This window comes from Schistocerca serialis, chromosome 2, assembly GCF_023864345.2.
Source record: "Schistocerca serialis cubense isolate TAMUIC-IGC-003099 chromosome 2, iqSchSeri2.2, whole genome shotgun sequence".
Classification (NCBI taxonomy): domain Eukaryota; kingdom Metazoa; phylum Arthropoda; class Insecta; order Orthoptera; family Acrididae; genus Schistocerca; species Schistocerca serialis.
The window spans coordinates 963,514,670-963,534,819 of NC_064639.1; the positions used below are offsets into that span (position 1 = coordinate 963,514,670).

A 20,150-nucleotide genomic window follows, 5' to 3' on the forward strand; every position below is an offset into this window, starting at 1 on the left:
AAATGCTAGTGTTCATGTTATTCGTTTCCGTTTTTACGTTTGAAAGACTAAAGTTCAAATCCATGAATACTTGTTTCAACCATTACATAGTGTCTTCCCCAATTACGCTTCCCATATCAGATTTGGTCTTCCTTGAGCACTTTCAGAGCCCTGATGATCGTTAAAGTATCTAGTACGACTACATGTTGCTTAAGTTAAACCATAATGTAGTTCTTCCGACACCTCAAAAGTAACGGCTTCCTCATTCATGTAACACGAAGTCCCCTTTCCACACCATCCATTGCCTGCCAGTTCGCCTCTAGACACCCCACCAGCACTGCTCAGTGCCAGTAAGATGCGTAACAGCATATAGGTCCATGTCAGTAATCTACAGTCTGTCTCCCTTCCAACTTACAGTCTTTCTTACGTCTAATAGTTAATAAAACGGAATTATTAATAAAATGGACAGTCAGACTTTGCCTTGTACTATTAGGACAGAAGTATTTACGGTATACAAAAGTACAGTTCTTTCTTTTTCAAACTGTCCCACATTACATTCAGTAATTTCGTGTAAATAATTAATAATGTACTTTCACACAGTGTGGTAGTAAAGAAATAATTTACAACTAGAATGCATGCATGATTGATTATGAAAGTATCATGCTGCATTCACTGATTGTATTCATGTGGAGGAACTGATGATCAGACCTGGTAGCAGCAAACCTATGGTGTAACAGACTCTGGCTGTTTAGTGTTCATGACCGATAGCTAAAGCACAATCCTATGGTCTGATATACTGCCTGTCAAGACTGTGCATAGTGCTTACTCATGATTAAACTTTATATAATTCTCAATTGATTTGTTTGCATTCGAAAGTTAAATTCTGTATCATTAGATATAACACAGGTATAAGTATTTCAAGAGACACTTTATGACTGCTTGGTGATTTGGGTGTAGTCAGATTAGTTCTACAATGGGTGGTTGAATTACTATTGAGCTTTTAATATTTGGATATCCGTTCACTTTTAAAAATAATAGAAGTCTCAGATTTTATGGCTGGAAAAACATTCTGTCAGTCGCTGTCCCCTTGATGAGCATAGACTTGCCTGCCTTGTAACTACTCTGACCAGTTCTTTGTGTCATCTCGCTAACCACCACTGGGTTAGAAATTCCCCAGTGCGGCTGAAGCTGGAGGCCTGACCGTCGCCGTTGTGGTTGAACAATACTTGCGCGCCCTCAAAATTTTAAGATCATAGCTTAGCTGGTTGGACCTTCTCCAGCATATGCTACAAACATGCAATATTGACATACCGTGTATGAAGGAGCAGAATCCATACATACTATGAAATAGATGGATGTATGAATGTGTGTGTGTGTGTGTGTGTGTGTGTGTGTGTGTGTGTGTGTGTGTTTGTGTGTGTGTACCACATCTACTCCTACACCACTGGACCAGTTTCAACAAATCTTGTTACGCATATCCCTTACTGTCAGTTAACGATTACTGTCGGGGTAAGAACCACCTGTCTATCATACTTCAGAAGATATGATGTCGTAAACAATTAGATGCGTGAAAAAATGGTGCATCGTGCATGACGTTTAAATTTATTACTTCTTTGCTACTAACTCTATTCACAACTCATTTTGCAGACAGTAATCACTTTTACCACTGAATGTACCTACAAAATTATATCGTTGTATGGCACACAGATCAAGAAATATGAAATCATAAACACCGAGATGCGTGAAAAACTGTCGCATCATGTACGACTTTTAAATTTAGTACTTCTTTGCTACTGACTCTATTCGCAACAAATTTCGCAAACACTATTCAAATAAGCCGCTGAATGTACCTACAGAAATACGTCATTGTACGACGCGTAGTTCAAGAGATATGACGTCATAAATGCTGAGATGCGTGAAAAAATGCCGCATCGTGCATAAGGTTTTAAAACATTTATCCTTTACTACACAGATACATTCCTAAAGTCGAGTCAAGGAAAACCCAGACACCTGCCAGCGCTTTTGACAGCTTTCTGCTGCGAAGCGCAAGCTGCCGTATGAAAACAATAGCCGTGTAAAAGACCTACAGGGATGTCTACAAAATCGTGGTGTAGACACGCGAAGCAGCTGTAGTCACACATTTGCACATTACGCATATTTATTTGTACGACTGTTTCCTAATTTCAAAGATATTTTCATGAACACATGGAAATGAAATTTTTTCGATATTACACTATAAATACAGTTCCTTTTTTCGTTTCCGTTTCTGATAGAAAATTGGTAAAATGAATACCCGGACAATGCCAGATTTGTCAGCTACTTACAATATATTTACAAGCTATAGTCTAACATACGCTACAGTGTAAGTGGTGAGAAGCATAATAAGGCAATTAATGCGTCGACAGTAGTAGTTAAATTTGTCCTTACCCATGATTGCGCTCATAAATTTCCCTCTTTCGTTGGTTGGTATCCATCTCGAGATCATGTAGGTAAGGGATGGCCAGCAGAAACCCTGACAACACAAAAGTGCTTATGCATTGTTTTACATCAAAAATTTCCTTACGCAATAATGCTTCAATGAGCCAGTAACCAGCTACGAAGGTCATTTTAAAAGTAAAGAACGTTCTCACATGACGATCCGCACAATTTCCCCCGCTGCCTTTTCTTACATATTCCTCTTAATTGTTGAACAGGAACGGTAGTTTACTGATAGTTTCTGCGATTTCAAAATTTGTGACAAAAATTAACGATCGCCCCAAGTGTGAGGCTCGTAGTGTAACACAGATAGGCGATTATTATGGAAATGTGATACATTAAGGCCTGATTCGAGAACAGTGCATCATGTTTAATGGCGGACGAACGAATATTCATGATGAAGAACGATCTGGCCGACCTTCAATAGTGACTGACGAACTCAAGGACTGAAGGGGAAAAGTCAACAGCATAGTCGTTTAATCAGAAGGAAGGTCAGCGTTGGCCGTAATATTGATGGTTTGATAGCAAAATCGATTTTCAGTCACATAGTGATCATCTTCAGTGCTGTGATGTACAAGTTAAGCTTTAGGCACTGATATCAAGTTATTATAAGTAACCAAAGCTAAGAAACGATCACAATAAATCAGTTATCACAATAACAGTTATTGTGATCGTTTATTAGCTTTGGTTACTGATAATAACTTGATACCAGTGCCTAAGAGCTTAACTTGTACACCACAGCACTGAAGACGATCGCTATGTGATTGAAAATTGATTTTGCTATCAATAAGCCATCAATGTTACGGCCGACGCTGACCTTCCTTCTGATTTCACTTATATGGTCGTTGTGTACACAGCACTCCATGGAGTCGCCAATCAATAGTCGTTTAAACTGAATGAAGAGACTAAATTAAAATTATAAATAGCAAGCCATGTAAGCTTCGTGGTCTTTTCCCTAGAAATACTAAGACCAAAAGATCGTTTAGCTGCGATTATTATTATAATTTGCTCAAACAGGTCAGAAAATCGAACGACTTAGTTTATGCTATTCCCCTATACATGAAATGCGGTATACTTGTAGCGCGCTGGTTATTAAGAATGAAGAAAATTCATGGTGTGGTCTACGACCTAGTGATTGACAAGGTCCAAGTGAGAAAATAAAAGCACCTGTAAGTTGTGGTATACATTTAAATGCTCGTATTACATCAACAAAAGCAAAAAGAGGATAATGGAATGTAGTCAAATTAAGTCGGGTGATGCTGAGGGAATTAGATTAGGAAATGAGACACTTAAAGTAATAAAGGAGTTTTGCTATTTGGGGAGCAAAATAACTGATGATGCTCGAAGTAGAGAGGATATAAAATGTAGACTGACAATGGCAAGGAAAGCGTTTCTGAAGAGGGGAAATTTGTTAACTTCGAGTATAGATTTAAGTGTCAGGAAGTCATTTCTGAAAGTATTTGTATGGAGTGTAGCCATGTATGGAAGTGAAACATGGACGATAAATAGTTTGGACAAGAAGAGAATAGAAGCTTTTGAAATGTGGTGCTACAGAAGAATGCTGAAGATTAGATGGGTAGATCACATAACTAATGAGGAAGTATTGAATAGGATTGGGGAGAAGAGAAGTTTGTGGCACAACTTGACTAGAAGAAGGGATCGGTTGGTAGGACATGTTCTGAGGCATCAAGGGATCACCAATTTAGTATTGGAAGGCAGCGTGGAGGGTAAAAATCATAGAGGGAGACCAAGAGATGAACACACTAAGCAGATTCAGAAGGATGTAGGTTGCGGTAGGTACTGGGAGATGAAGAGACTTGCACAGGATAGAGTAGCATGGAGAGCTGCATCAAACCAGTCTCAGGACTGAAGACCACAACAACAACAACAACATTACTTACAGCATCTGGAAAATGGAAAAATCATTAATACGCCCTTCAATGAAGAGCATGACCAAATGAAAGTATCATTTCTAGCATGATGGCTGTAACAAAGACGCTAGCTCTACCTCAAATTGCTTTCCACGGCCATCGTGAATCTGAAGTAGGGGAACAAAGGCAATGTCTTAAAGGTATAATAGACTTCCTAATGACATATGATCCTCTTCTGAGAGCACATCTTTCAAGTAGAAAAAAAAGAGAAAAACTAGCTAAAACGAAGTATTGAGACTGAAATTCAAAACGAGATGATACAACTGTCTAACGATTGTGTGTTAGAACACATCACTGATCACCAGTTAAATTAAGCAGCAGCCATAACTTTCACTTACTGTAAACACAGCTCTCAGTGTTGTTGTAATACATTTGCACTTAAATTTACGCAAACCAGAGAGAAAGGAGTATGAAATAAAGAATTATTTTTAAGATCCCATTATGTAAGAGGTAATGATGCTGATAGTTTTGGAAAATAAATAATAATTGATTTAGAAAATATGAACATCCAAATGGATAGATGCGGACGTCGAGGATATGATGGTGCTTCATCTATGAGTGGCAAACACTCCGGTTTGCAGTCAAGAATTACAGCACAGACCCCTAATCGTGACTTCATACATTGCTCATCACATAATTTAAATTTGATACTAATGATTCTTTCCTGACTATAGTGGAAATGTAACTATTTTTTGAGAAAAAACAATGCTCTTTTCATAGTGCTTCTGTTGTTAGATGGTAACAAATAAAGGTATCTATTGCCGCTGAGAGATGTGTTATAACGATTCAACTGGATGGTCAACCACATTCGACACGTTCTTATCAAACAGAATTTAATACAAATTTTGTAGTCCCTATCCAACACCATTTTGAAGACTGAGAGGAAAGCAGAGAGGGAGGAAACTTCTAATTTGAAAAAACGGTGCAAGCTTTGCATATTTCAAAATAAGATTTTGCAAAATGTTAACATAGGTTCCAAGCTACTGCCGTTTCATGCTGATGCAGACAATGCTTCTCAACATCTTCAAACTGCAAGAAACTGTCTAGGCATCTTAAGAAACAATTTTGAAATTTTAGTAGAAGAACCGAAAGTACTAGCGAAAGTTTGGAGCACAGAGCTTAATTTGAACTCAAAACACACATGTAAAGTGAAGACACCAGAATTCTGGATACATTAAAGTAAAAGTTATCAATTCATTTGTAGATATTTTAATTCAATAGTTAAATAAATGTTTTACCTGTCAACAGAATGTTAATTATTATTTTTTTTCTTACATCCTGTTCATATTTTTAGTTGATACTCAGAAAATATATTCAGGAAAGAGCAGAATTGATTAGAAAGAACAAGTCATATTTTACCACATAAACTTACTGTCCTAAAAACACTTATGCTGAAAGGATATGGAAAGAAAGGACATATGTGTCATCATCTTTGTTTGTTGACAATACTTTTCTTGCAAGTAGTCTCCCTGATGCTTGTGCAGCTCTTAACCCTGCCAATTACTTCTACTAGAGTAGAAAGATAATTTTCTAAATTGAAAGTAATCAAAAACATTTATGAAAAACTTAGTGTCTGAGCCTAGATTAAGTGCTTTAGGAAGTCTAAGCAATTAAAGTGAAACATGTCATTCTCTTAATATGGAAGGCATTATCAAAAGGGTTTTGGATACTAAAAGTAGGAGAACTGGAATGATGTGTTTGCTTCACAAAACTAAAGGCGTTGCATGAATAGTTGAGTTTATTTCATTTTTAATTTGAATTGTGGTGCGTGAATTCCTATTTTAACATTTGTTAGTAAACATGGTCCTCAAAATTTATTTGCCAGCCACCCCCCTCCCCCCCCCCCCCCAAAAAAATAAAGTTACGCCACTGAGTGCATAGAATGCATAGGAGACCTTGTGAAGCACTATGACAAATGTTTAAATTTCAACAGTGACTTCACAGAAAAATAGCTAAGATATCAAAAAACTGGTAAAATTAGTTTTCTTTCATTATCTAGAATAGAACTGTTTGCAGAAACCGACTTCATTACTTTTAGAATGACAGTCTTATATTCTACTTTATGAAAAAAACTTAAAATAATATTTCTTCTAAAACTTATGTTGATATTATGTACAAATGTCGTTCACTTGGCATGTATGTATAATTAGCTGTTCATGTTTAATTAGCTATATCAAACAAGACTACATATAGAGGATGTACTCACCCCACAAATTCCTTGGAAAATCCTGAGGGCTACCAGGATCCTGTAGTCAAGTGATGCAAAAAGTGGTATTAGCAGTGTTGTAACGGAAATCATAAGATTACTGATGCCAAACACTTTCTTTGTGCCATAATGCCGCCCCATCATTCCTCCAGGTAACTGCGCTGCCCAGTAGAACCAGAAAAATGCTCCCAGTACAACGTTTTGCTCATGTTCGTCCCAGTCAAATCTGAGCTGAAAAACATGAATGAAATTGGTTCAAGCAAACTTTTCAAAGTAACAACATAATAAACTGCTCAAAAGACGTCTTGCAGCACCCTCGTGAATTGCATTGTGTGTGTGTGTGTGTGTGTGTGTGTGTGTGTGTGTGTGTGTTTATCGTTAATCACTTTTCAAACGCTCTTGAGCCGTATTTTGCCGTATTTTTAGCTCGGCGCGGTTGACAGTACAGTCGGAATGCGAATGCGATATTTCGACTTCTGAAATAGAGTAATCAGCTGCAACAATTGACAGTTTTATTCAATAATCGATTTTTAGCATTCTTCTGTCAGAATTTCAGATTATTTCATCGGCGAAGTTACACGTTTCTCTTTGCCATCTGCAAAATGACATTCTCGATAGAAAAAGATTTGAAATTGTGGAAACGTATATGAAAACAGGTTCAATTAAGGAAACTCGCGAAATTTTCAGGGCCATGTATCCGGATAGAGGACTAGCAATAAAGAGATCAATACAGAGTTTGTATAAAAACTGGCACACCTACGGATCTGCGCAGAATGTTAAACGACAAAGAATTCTTTCAGTCCGCACGCCAGAAGCGATTTCAGACATTCGCCAAAGAATCATTTAGAGCCCAAAGAAGTCTACACGTAAACTGGCCCAACAGGCGCATGTGAGCAGGAGGAGTGCCAGCGGATATTGAAAAGTCTTTATTCGAACTCACATCATGTGACGGTTGTGCAGCAGTTATGGGAGGATGACAGTCACAAATGTGTAGCTCACTGCACGTGGCTTCTGAATAACATCAACCATGGTTTTTTAGACCCTCACGAGTGATGAATTATGTTTCAACTTTCATATGAAATCACAGAACAAAAGGTACTGGGCAAAGGAGAACCCTAACATTTTGTTCCAGCAACCACTCCACGGTGAAGAAATCGTCTTTTGGCGCGGTGTAACAGGAACGCGCATCATTGGACCGAAATTTTTTGATGCTGCCCTCAACACAGTTGCACATGTGGAAATATTTAATACATTTTGTGCTCAGTTCACTGAATACGAAAGACAATACTGCTTCTCCTGCAAGATGGAGCAACATGCCACACGTCTAAGGTATCCCTGGAACGAGTCCACGCTGTCTTCACTGAGGAACGAACCGTCAGCAAACATTTATGGCCACCATGTTCGTCGGATGTAACAACAAGTGATTTTTTCCTGTGCGGACACTTGGAGAGCAAGGTCTATGAAAGAAATCCACACACAGTACAGGAGCTGAAAGGCAACATGAACCGTGCAGTGGCCGCCATCGATATTCGAACTTTACGCCAGGTGTACCTGTTTATGCTTAGACCTGCACATTCGGCTACTGATGTTGCTGAGCGTCACTTTCTGCATCTTCTATAAATGTATTTTTCACTGTATTTTCCATTGTAAATAAACGTAAGTCCATTTCAGCTCTTGGTTTCTGTAATTTCACGCATTTCATTTGTACTTACAAGTCTATTTTTATCTGCGCCACCCTGTGTCATTCTCGTCAAAGTAAACCAGTTGCATTGGCTTAAACTGGTCAACGAAGGCGAGAGGGAAGCGATGAGCGATGGAAACGATGATAAGCCTACAACTGATCGCTCTGAAAGTTCACGAGAGAGAAATTCTGCATACACTGATCAACTGAGTGTATTTTCTGCAGAAGAAGTTAACGAATGGATCGGCAGTAACAGAAATTCGGCTATCGAAGAAGAGCTGACTTACAACGTGATATTACGAAATGTTTTCAACCCACAGGAGGCACCAGAAACTGACACTGACGAGGAACTCCCATCTCTTGGACTGAGGATTCAGAAGCCTCAAACACTTTTGTGAAATTCTCTGAGAGCAGCCAACAATACAACATTTCTGAAGTTATGAATCTACACATCATGCAAAGTAATTTTTGTAAAAAAAAGAGCTCAAGCCACAAAACAAGATTATATTTCTGCAATGCCCCAGAAGGCTCAAAACAAAATTTCAATCAAACTATAAGTGGTACACAGCAGACCAACATTTTCCACACCCTCGCCAGTGTCAGATGTCTGTGCTATTCCTAGAGACAGTGATTCCAATTAAACTGCACCAAATTCTTGGTAATATATTTTATTAATTAGCTTGTTCTTGATCTTTTAAATCAGTTGTGTTTATTTTATTTCATAACTTGTATACAAAAATCTATGTATGTGTATTGTAATTTTCTTGAACTTTGGACCTTAAATTGATTTAATAGAGCGATACAGTACTTGACTTTCAATTGCGGTTTGCTTATACTGAAAAGCAATACCGGCATACTTTCAATTTTTAATACCGTAATCTCTTCTGTTGCTAACGGCCTTGCCGCAGTGGTAACACCGGTTCCTGTCAGATCACCGAAGTTAAGCGCTCTCGGGCTGGGCTAGCACTTGGATGGGTGACCATTCGGTCTGCCGAGCGCTGTTGGCAATCGAGGAGCACTCAGCCCTTCTGAGGCAAACTGAGAAGCTACTTGATTGAGCAGTAGTGGCTCCGGTCTCGGAAACTGACATACGGCCGGGAGAGCGGTGTGCTGACCACATGTCCCTCCATATCCGCATCCAGTGACGCTTGTGGGCTGAGGATGACACGGCGGCCGTTCGGTACCTTTGGACGTTCATGGCCTGTGCGGGAGGAGAGAGAGAGAGAATCTCTTCTGTTGTGCTAACAGTTATTTGTTTTGTATGTCAAAACTACTAGCTTCGCTTATACCCCCACCTTGTAAAACTGGTTTTTTAAAAAAACTTAATAATTTGGCAAATTTGATAAAGGCTTTGATAGATCCCTAAGCATGCTCAACTATCAAATTCCTTCTATAAACAGCACTCTCAATATTGTTCAGTACAGTGCTCCATGTCACCAGTTGTGAGCGTGACTATGCGACTTGAGCAAACTGTTCAGTATGTCAGTGTCCCTTGTAGGTTCATTTCAGGCTTACTGCAAGCGTACACCGAAGGAAGTTCTTAGATTGGCATCCAGTGAAGCGCTGTGTTGAAAGTCCCACCCAGTGTCTTGGAACAAAAAACATCGTACATCAACCTCATGGCAGTCACGAGTGATCAACAACACCAGCTGATAACCGGTATCTTAAAGTTGTGGCTCGTAAGTACTCCAAATACAGTATGATAGAGCAGCACGCTCTCTTTTCAGAGGCAACTCTGAGAGCTGAGGCGGTCCAGAAAATATGAAACCATCTTCATCCAGTCCGTTTTAGCCTCCACGTCTGTTCCAGTTGGCGTGCCTACTGGTAGGCAGATGGGCACCCACAGGGACAGGTGGGCAGGGGTGAGCATCCAGCTGCCACAGTATCAGTAAGGCTGCGTGTCTGTAGGATGAGCGACATTATCAGACCAGCCGAATGCACATGGCCAGGGTTGGACAAGTGGTTCTAGCTTGGCAGGGTGTATGTAATAGGACCATTTGATGAGTATACTGTACCAGCTGTATCTGCCCGCAAGCGAGCTGAGGAGAACCTGACAGTGCTCACAATCTATCAGGGGACAGTTTTGGAACAGTTTAGATCTGGACGTTCATAACAAACAACACTATAACCTCCCTATCACCCTCCTCCCCCCCCCCCCCCCCCTCGCGCCACAGGCCCACGGCGGGTGAAGAAAGTGGGTAAGCGAACTTCGACCAGTGGAGTGGGTTCTCTTCATCGACGAGGGAAGGATTTCTCTGGTGCTTGATAATCGAAAGAAGAACGCAAAATCGGTCAGGTACCTATTATCGTCTAAGACATTTAGTTTTAATAGTTCACCATGGAGGTGGATCAGCCATGTTTTGGACGGTACCTAGTACAGGTGTCACTGTAAAGTATGGGTGGACAACGGGCGGCCCGGAGGCCTCATCTGGCCTGCGATTATTTCCAATCTGCCCCACAGAAGAAATTCCCGTTGAATGTAAAATGAATATATTTTCAAAAGCACGTATTTTGAGGCATAATTCGTTGGCGTGGCATGTCAGGAAAGAAGTGCTATTCATACCGGGTGCGTTACCCCATAAACATTAAGGCTATAGTCGCTATACTTTTGACACTATGCTCTAGGAGCGTTGCTGTCGCGTCGTGACGAGGCGGCCTATTACCTGAAAATAAGTGAATTAATCAGGCCTGCGGGTCACCAAAGGTTGCCTAAGCCTGCTGCAGAGGGTAACTTGAGGACTTTGATCGGTAAAAAGTCCTCCAATCTTTGTCGAGCCCTACAGTCCACATATCAGCAGTGGGTTCGTCTTTCAACACGATAACGCACGCGTACACTCGCTCGCCTTGTAAACCCATTCCTCCCTGAGGTAGGGGTCAAAAGAAAGGCATGTCCTGCGGTATCTGTTGGCGTACAGCCATTTTGTATTCTTCGGTGTAACTTTATTGAAATTTTCTTGGCTGTTATGACATAGTTGGATGATTATCTTTTTGAAACCCAACGTTTCGTCACTGTCTGCTGAAGACAACTTCCAGGGTGACAGTAGCTCATTTGGAGGTGCGAATTGCGAAATGTTTTCGGAGGATAGCCGGTTTGTGCAGGGGCTGGCATTTGACGCTGAACCAATTCTCATACAGGTTCGCTATTCGCTGAAGTAAAAATCCTTTCCTGTGTGCTCCCGCAGAGAGCTGTGACGTCACATGATTTGAAAACTCGAATGCAATTGGCCTTTGTCGGTTGCTCCTGTCCGCTATTGCTATCACTACATGGTGGGGAGACTGGTGCAGATCTTCTTCAGCATCAGCATCCTTATATCACCCAATTTCACCCCTCCTTCTTCTGATTAAAATTATTGTAGTGTTTAGTAATCCCTATGGTCTCCTTGCATAGCCTTTACATCTACATGACTATTCTATAATTTACCCGTGTCTGACAGAGGACTGATCAATCCCCTTTCACACTATTTCTCTGCCGTCCCACTCTCGAACAGTGCACGGGATAAAACAATACTTAAATCTGTCCGCACGAGCTCTGATTTATTACGGTGATTATTTCTCCCTTTGCTCTGATTTATTACGGTGATCATTTCTCCCTTTGTAGGTAAGCATCAACAAAATATTTCCGCATCTGGAGGAGAAAGTTGGAGATTTAAATGTCGTGAAAAAGTTTCGTCAAAAGGAAAAATGCCGATGTTTCAAAGATTGTCACCCTTACTCGCATGTCATACCTGTGACACTCTCTCCCGTATTTCGCGTTAGTATAAAACCGCAGCGCAATATAAGGTCAGCACAGTACAAGGGCAGCGCATATATAGCCAAAGGTTTGTGGCGGAGAGGGTGGGGTCAAGGGGGGGGAGAGGTATCACAGAGATGCTGAAAAACCTGACCTGCCCGATACTTGAAGAAGACGCAAACTATTCCGCGAAAGACTGCGTACAAAATTCCAAGAACCCGTATCGAAGCATCTAGGAACATGCTGCAACTCCCTAGGAATTGCTCCTGTAAGGACCGAGAAAACAAGGTTAGTCTAATAACAGCACGCGCAGATGGCGTAAGTGAAAACTGCACCAGTAAAAACGAACTTAAAACTGCAAACAACTGCAAGATTTGTGACATGAAAGTATTACAGAATATCCAGCGTAGCAACTGTCACCGTTGGTTTCTGAGAAATTTTCCACAGTAAGCATAAAATTTGTAACTGACGACTGTTCATGGTCTCGTCTTATGTACGTTAGTCACGCCTGTGAAAGCAAATTTAAAGACGTAAACAGAAAAAAGGACGAAGTAATCAGAGCACTTCAAAGTGATATATTTGCTGTAAACAAAAAGTATACTGCTCTGAAGAATAAGAGTGCACTTCTGGAAAAGAAAATACATTTCTCTTCATCGCTTGAAGATCACAATAAAGAATCCGATGTAAACAAAGCGGACATGTGATTCACCGTACAAATTGTACTTCATGAAAAGAAGACAGCCATAAACACCAAGAAACTGAGGAAGACACATCAGCGTCGTGTAATAACGGTTTTTCAAAGTAATATGCCAAATGTACATCAAACAATGGCTCAGCAGTGGAAAAACGGCTACAAAAGATGAAAATGAAACTACTTGGCAATATTCACGCTCGAGACATACCGGAATTATTGACAAACAATATGAATGACAGTGTTCAGGTTTCTGGAATCGCAAAACCTCGAGCAAATATCGATAGCGTGACGGTGAGTGTTAACGAAGAATGTTCTGATTTCACAAGGACTGATTGTGCTGTGCTCATAGGGGGTGCTAATAACTTCTATAGGAACGAAGCTAGTGCCTTTATTAAGAAGCTGTTTAAAATGCTCGGTTCCTGTATTTCACCAAAGTCATCGTAACAACATTGCCATTAAGGTATGACTTACCAGACTGGTCGTGCGTTAACAAAGAAATTAGACTTACTAATTTGAAGCCGAAAAACTTCTGGCCAAGTTTGTGAATGTTAAGATGATAGACATTAGTAACTCTGAAACAAACTGTTTCACATACCATGGAATGCATCTCAGCAAACACGGTAAAAGGATGCTAGCTTCTAACATAAGCAATGCTCTTAAAGAGATCTCTCTCGTCAACGAAAGTAGAAATAAGTCTGTTATTGCGCTGGCCGATCCTTCACGGGGAAACTAACAATTCCCATGTAAGAAAAAAATTACGAAATGCAATTTACGATTAAAGACCCAGTCAGGTGCCACATTCGATGACCAATTAAACGATTCTCTGTTTGATTTAGTTCGTAATAATTTCATAATGCATCTTACCATAGGCGGTCTATCAGTAGCAATTATGAACAAATTGCATGAATTAGAAGTATTTCTGGAGAACACAAGTTCTGTAAAAGTTATATTCTTAAACGAACATTGGCTTAAAAGTGAAAATATAAACTTGATAAATTCACTTTCAGGTTGCAATTTAGCAGCGAGTTTTTTGTAGAAAAAACGGTTTTGGAGGATCATGCATTCTAGCAGAAGAATAACTAAGCTTAGAGTCAGGCAGACTTTTAATTGCTTGAACGATGAACTATTATTTCAAAGCTGCTGCATTGAACTTTCGGAATACGGCATATTAATTATTAGTATATATCATATCTCTGACTATTCAGCTACATATGCATTTTTAGACAAATCTGAAACGCCGGCCGATGTGGCCGTGCGGTTCTAGGCGTTTCAGTCTGGAACCGCGTGACCGCTATGGTCGCAGGTTCGAATCCTGCCTCGGGCATGGATGTGTGTGATGTCCTTAGGTTAGTTAGGTTTAATTACTTCTAAGTTCTAGGCGACTGATGACCTCAAAAGTTAAGTCGCATAGTGCTCAGAGCCACAATTCTGAAACTTGCTGTGTAGGTTGCACGTAGAAAAGTTGCATAAGAAGGTCATAATTTGTGCTGACTTCAACATAAATGTAAGAGCTGATGACAGGTTTGCTGTTTCTCTGAAGGACATGTTATCTAGAAATGGCTGAACATTAAACTTTAGCGAGCACGCTAGAATAACAGTATCTTATGCAACATGAATATATAATATAGTGAGAACACCAACTATGGTGCTACAGAAAAGTACATCTTAGGATTAGGTATATCTAACCATTCAGCCCTTTTTATCCCATTGCCAAATTTAGAAAAAACTGTAACAGTGAAACGAGTCAGGAACTTCGGCCAACACAATGTGAATACATTTGTCTCAAGACTAAATGAAACATCTTGGACGTACTCAATAAACACAAACTACAATGCTTTTGTATCAGAATTCATTCGCGTTTTCAATGACTGCTTCCCCTCCACAACACCACGTGACAAAAACTGTAAAAAGAACTCATAGGTAACTGAAGGCATAGCGATCTCTAGTATTAGAGAGAGGAACCTGCTCATGGAAGCTAAAAACAACTATGCTGCAGAATTTGTCAGCTATGTAAACAAATATAAAAGAATATTTGGTAGAGTAGTTAAACAGGCAAAACAAATGGCAAACAATAAATACATATGAGATGCCACAAATAAATCAGAAACTGTATGGCAGATTGTCAGGACTGAAAAAGGTGCTGAAAAACAAAAAGCTTTAATCATAAATTGGAAATAGATGGGGAAATGATTACAAAATTCCAGACATATTTGTGAAGAATTCAACAGGTATTTCATAAATTTTAACAAAATTTACTATCTCCCTCCTCCAAACATAAGTCCCAATATAATCTGGCACAGATCAGAAGAATTCAAAGACACTCATGTATCCTGCTATGAAGTGGCTAACATTATAAAATCCCTAAAAAATCTCAAATCTGTGAGCTGGGATGAAGTTACAAAAACATAATAAGGCAGTATGTAATAATATTGCACCCCAACTCTGTCACATAATAAATCGATCGTTTCATGAGAGCTGCTTTCCAGACAGTTTGAAGTATGCGGAAGTTCGACCTAAACCACAAGAAGGGCAGACAAGAGGAGACAGGAAATTTTCGCCCAGTATCAATACTACCAGTTAATTCTAAAGTATTTGAGTGAGTAGTGTATAACCAACTAGAAAAATATAACAAAGACATAACATTATCCTTAATAATCAGTATGGATTTAGGAAGGACTGATGCCCTGTCCATGGTACTGAGGAACTAATCACTAAAATAAACAAATGCCTTGATAACAAGGAGAGGGTATCCAGTATCTTCTGCGACCTAAGTAAGGCATTTGATACGGTAAACGTAAGTAGCTGCTCCTCAAATTACGTTCTTATGGCTTCTATGAAAAATCTTTAAGTTGGTTCACATTGTATCTCAAAAATAGGAAACAGACGGTAGTTATACAACATAAGGGCGAGAAAACCTGCTCCACTTGGAAGGAAATACAAGCAAGTGTACCCCAGGGGCCATACTAGGCCCATTACTATTTCTATATTATATAAATGACGTGCCAGGTAAGGTAACTTCAGGCACGATTCAGCATGCAGATTACTTGACAGTGGTAGTCTGCTTTAAAAGCACTGAAGAATCAGCACAGAAAACGAAAGAGACTCTTCAAGAACTAGAAAATTGGATAAATAATAATGCTATGAAACTAAACCTAACAAAAACACGAACTGTACACCTCAGGACCAAACAAACTGTTCAATATATAACACAGTTAAGTTATAAAGGCAGAGAACAGATAATTGCACAATCTGTTAAATTTCTGGGAGTGATCATTAACAAAACCTTGTCATAGACTGATCATGTGGATTGCTTACTGAAGCAGTTAAATTGTTTTGTTTATGCAATGAGGATTCTAAATAAAGTAACTGACTTAGCTGTTAGGAAAATTGTGCATCATGCATATTTTATATCAGTTGTAAGATATGGCATAATTTTTTGAGGAGTTGAAAAAGGAAACCTCATAAAAGTGTTCAAGATACAGAAAAAAAAATGATCAGAGCTACGACTGGAACCAAGAATAGACAATCATGAGAACATTTATTTGCAAGTCTTGACTTAGTGCCAATTCCTTCCATGTTTATATATGAAACACTTCTCTTTGAGTTAAAAAACTCACATCTTTTTGAGGGAAAATCATTTATACAAGCTTATGAAACAAGGCACAAACAAGATTACATGCTACCTTGCCACAGACTAACATTATTTGAAAATACTCCATATTACATGGCTTTGAAGCTTAGCAATAACATGCGTCCAGAGTTAAAGGACTGCAAGACAAAACCCACAGGTGCAAATATTGAAGAATATTTACAAAGCAGATGCTACTACAATGTGGGTGATTTTATAAACCATGAAGACAAGTGGGAGATATTACATTATTTTGTTTTCATGTTTCTTTTTACATTACCTTCTATGTGTATGCTTATGTTCCCTTTTAAAGAAGGTATATGTTGTTTTTATATGTGTCCATACTTATAAACAATGTACCGTGTAAACTATGTATCTAAATATCTAGATGTATACATGTATACTACTTTTATGAAGTATGTGCTCTTTGAAGTATGTCCATATTTATAAAGTAGAAAAATAAACATGAAAAATACTTAAAAAGAGTAATTTTAAACCACTGTGGAAATTTTAAGAAAGAGGAAGAAATCTAACATGTCATTATCTTTTTATGTTTAATGTGCTTCTGGGAGCATTCATATGCTTTATTTTAATGTATCTTGTTTTAAGGTATACTTAGGCAGGCACAGAATTATTCATTGACGAGTCACCAATGTTTCACTCAAATGAATGTATATAACATGTCACGTGACAATAAAGTTTCTATTCTGTTCTATTCTGTCTAAGCAACCATTCTTTCCACACTGAAAACGTGAATGGAACGGGAAGAAGCTATAACATCTGATGAAATGGGAAGTGCCATCTATCACGCATTTCACAGCGGATTAGAGAACGTGGATGTAAATCCAGGAAGCAAGATGCTCTGAATTGTCCGCGCTACCACCGTTGTTTGGACTTGACTTCTTCAAAAATACCGAAACCATAAATATTGATAATTCAATCAATTACCAAGAAATAACAATATCCTTAGAAAAATTATATAATAGACCAACATTTATAATTACAATAATAATAATAATTTACAAAACAATGTAATCAATCAGCTGATTTGGTGCCTGTAAAGATTTTTGGGAATGGAATACACTGAAGTGACAAAAGTCATTGAATAGCGATATGCACATATGCAGATGGCGGTGGTGTAGCGTACACATTGTATAAAACGACAGTGCGTTGGTGAAGCTGTCATTTTTAGTCAGGTGATTCATGTGAAAAGGTTTCCGGGGTGATCATGGCTGCACGACGGGTGTTAACAGACGTTGATCGCAGAATGGTAGTTGGAGCGAGATGTATGGGACATTCCAGTTTGTAAATCGTTACGGAATCCAATATTTCGAGATCCACAATGTGAATAGTGTGCCGAGAATACCAGATTTCAAACATTACCTCTCAGCAAGGACAACGCAGTGGCCGACAGCCTTCACCTAACAACCGAGAGCAGCGACGTTTGTGTAGAGTTGTCAGTGGGAACAAACAAGTAACACTGCGTGAAACAACATCAGAAATCAATGTGAGACGTACGACGAATGTATCCGTTGTGACAGTGCAGCGAAATTTGACGTTAATGGACTGTGGCAGCAGACGACCGACACGAGTGCCTTTGCTTACAACACGAAATCGTCAGTATCGACACTCCTGCTATCGTGACCATATCGGATCGTCCCTAGACGACTTGAAAACCGTGGCCTGGTCAGAGGGGTCCCGATTTCAGTTGTTAAGAGCTGATTAATAATCAACAATGGCAGACGAAGACTTCTGGCATAAGAAGTCACTCACATCTGCGAACGGCCTTGTCAAATATGGCAGGAGGAGCGGACAGAGGTTCAGGGCATCCTCTTACCGTGGGTTGGGAAACTGCTCCTAAAAGCGGCACAATCAGCAATGACCAACGACATGAGGATACAGAAGGCAATAACTGCATTAAAGACACATAACGTATATCCACAGGACGTGTGGCCTCTAATTGAAAAAGCATCATGATGACCTCTCCATTGGCAAAAGATTCCGGAATAGTCTCCCATTCGAATCTCCGGGAGGGACAGCGAAGGGAGAGGAGAACATGAGAAAAAGATCGAATAATCAACGGAAAGATAACTTTCCACGAGTCGGGACGTGGAATGTCAGAAGCTTGAACGTGGTAGGAAGTTAGAAAATCCGGAAACGGAAACGCAGGTGCTTAATCTAGATATAGAAGGAATCAGTGAACTGAAATGGAAAGCCGGCCGCGGTGGCCGAGCGGTTCTAGGCGCTTCAGTCCGGAACCTGCTACGGTTGCAGGTTCGAACCCTGTCTCGGGCTTGGATGTGTGTGATGTCCATAGGTTAGTTAGGTTTAAGTAGTTCTAGGGGACTGATGACCCAGATGCTAAGTCCCATAGTACTCAGAGCCATTTTTTAAATGGAAAGAAAACAAGGATTTCTGGTCAGATGAGTATAGGGTAATATCAACAGCAGCACAAAATGATATAACGGGTGTAAGATTCGTTATGAATAGGAAGGTAGGTCAGAAAGTGTGTTACTGTGAACAGTTGAGTGATAGGGTTGTTCTTATCAAAATCGACAGCAAACCAACATCGACAACGATAGTTCAAGTACACATGCCGACGTTGCAAGCTGAAGATAAAGTATATGAGGGTACTGAAAGGGTAATTCGGTACGAAAGGGAGACGAAAGTCTAATAGAATGCAGTTGTAGGGGAAGGAGTAGAAGAAACGGTTGCAGGAGAATATGGGCTTGAGACAAAGAATGAGAGAGGAAAACACTCATTGAGTCCTGTAATAAATTTCAGCTAATAATAAAGAATACTCTGGTCAAGAATCACAAGAGGAGAAGGTATATTTGAATAAGATGGGTGATATGGGAAGATTTCAGTTAGATTACACCATGCTCAGACAGAGATTCCAAAATCAGATACTGAATTGGAAGGCGTACCCAGGAGCAGATATAGACTTAGATCACAGTGAAGTAATGATGAAGAGTAGACTGAAGTTTAAGAGACTGGTCAGAAAGAATCCATACGCAAAGAAGTGGGGTACGAAAGCACTAAGGAATGACGCGATAGGCTTGAAGTTCTCTAAGGCTATAGAGACTGCGATACAGAATAGATCGGTAACCAATACAGTTTAAGAGGAAAGGACATCTGAAAAGGGGAATCACAGAAGTTGGAAAGAAAAACATAGGCACAAAGAAGGTAACTGCGAAGAAACCATGGGTAACAGAAGAAATATTTCTGTTGGTCGATGAAATCAGGAACTACAAAAATGTTAAGGGAAATTCAGGAATACAGAAATACAAGTAGCTGAGGTATGAAATAAATAGGACGTGTAGGGAAGCTACATAAAAAATGTGAAGAAATCGAAAAAGAAATGATTGTCGGAAGAACTCACCATATAGGAAAGTTAAAACAATTTTCGGTGAAATTAAAAGCAAGGATGGTAACATTAAGAGTGCAACGGGAATTCCACTGTCAAATGCAGAGGAGAGAGCGGATAGGTGGAAAGGGAACATTAAAGACCTCTGTGAGGGGGAAGACTTGTATGATGTGGTATAACAAGAAACGGGAGTCGATTTCGAAGAGACAGTGGATCCAGTATTAGAATTAGAATTTAAAAGAGCTTTCGAGGACGCAAGATCAAATAAGCCAGAAGGGGTACATAACATTCCACCAGAATTTCTGAAGCCATTGGGGGAAGTGGTAACAAAACGGCTATTCACGTTGGTGTGTGGAATGTATGAGTCTGGCGACATAATATCTGACTTTCGGAAAAATATCATGCACACAATTCCAAAAACTGCAAGAGCTGATAACTGCGAAAATTATGGCGCAGTTG

The 20,150-nt window shown here is 39.6% G+C and overlaps 1 protein-coding gene and 1 pseudogene across 1 annotated transcript in view; one reads left to right on the forward strand and one right to left on the reverse strand.

Annotated features, from left to right (window-relative positions):
• LOC126456575 (sialin-like) overlaps window positions 1-20,150 on the reverse strand; it is a 155,295-nt gene that overhangs the window by 75,892 nt on the left and 59,253 nt on the right. The window contains exons 3-4 of the mRNA XM_050092322.1: window positions 6,592-6,822; window positions 2,407-2,491 (exon numbers count right to left, since the gene is read on the reverse strand). Of these exons, the coding sequence (XP_049948279.1) occupies window positions 2,407-2,491; window positions 6,592-6,822 (316 nt within the window). The remainder of the gene's footprint in view (window positions 1-2,406; window positions 2,492-6,591; window positions 6,823-20,150) is intronic.
• Window positions 9,162-9,279, forward strand: LOC126458989 (5S ribosomal RNA; annotated as a pseudogene).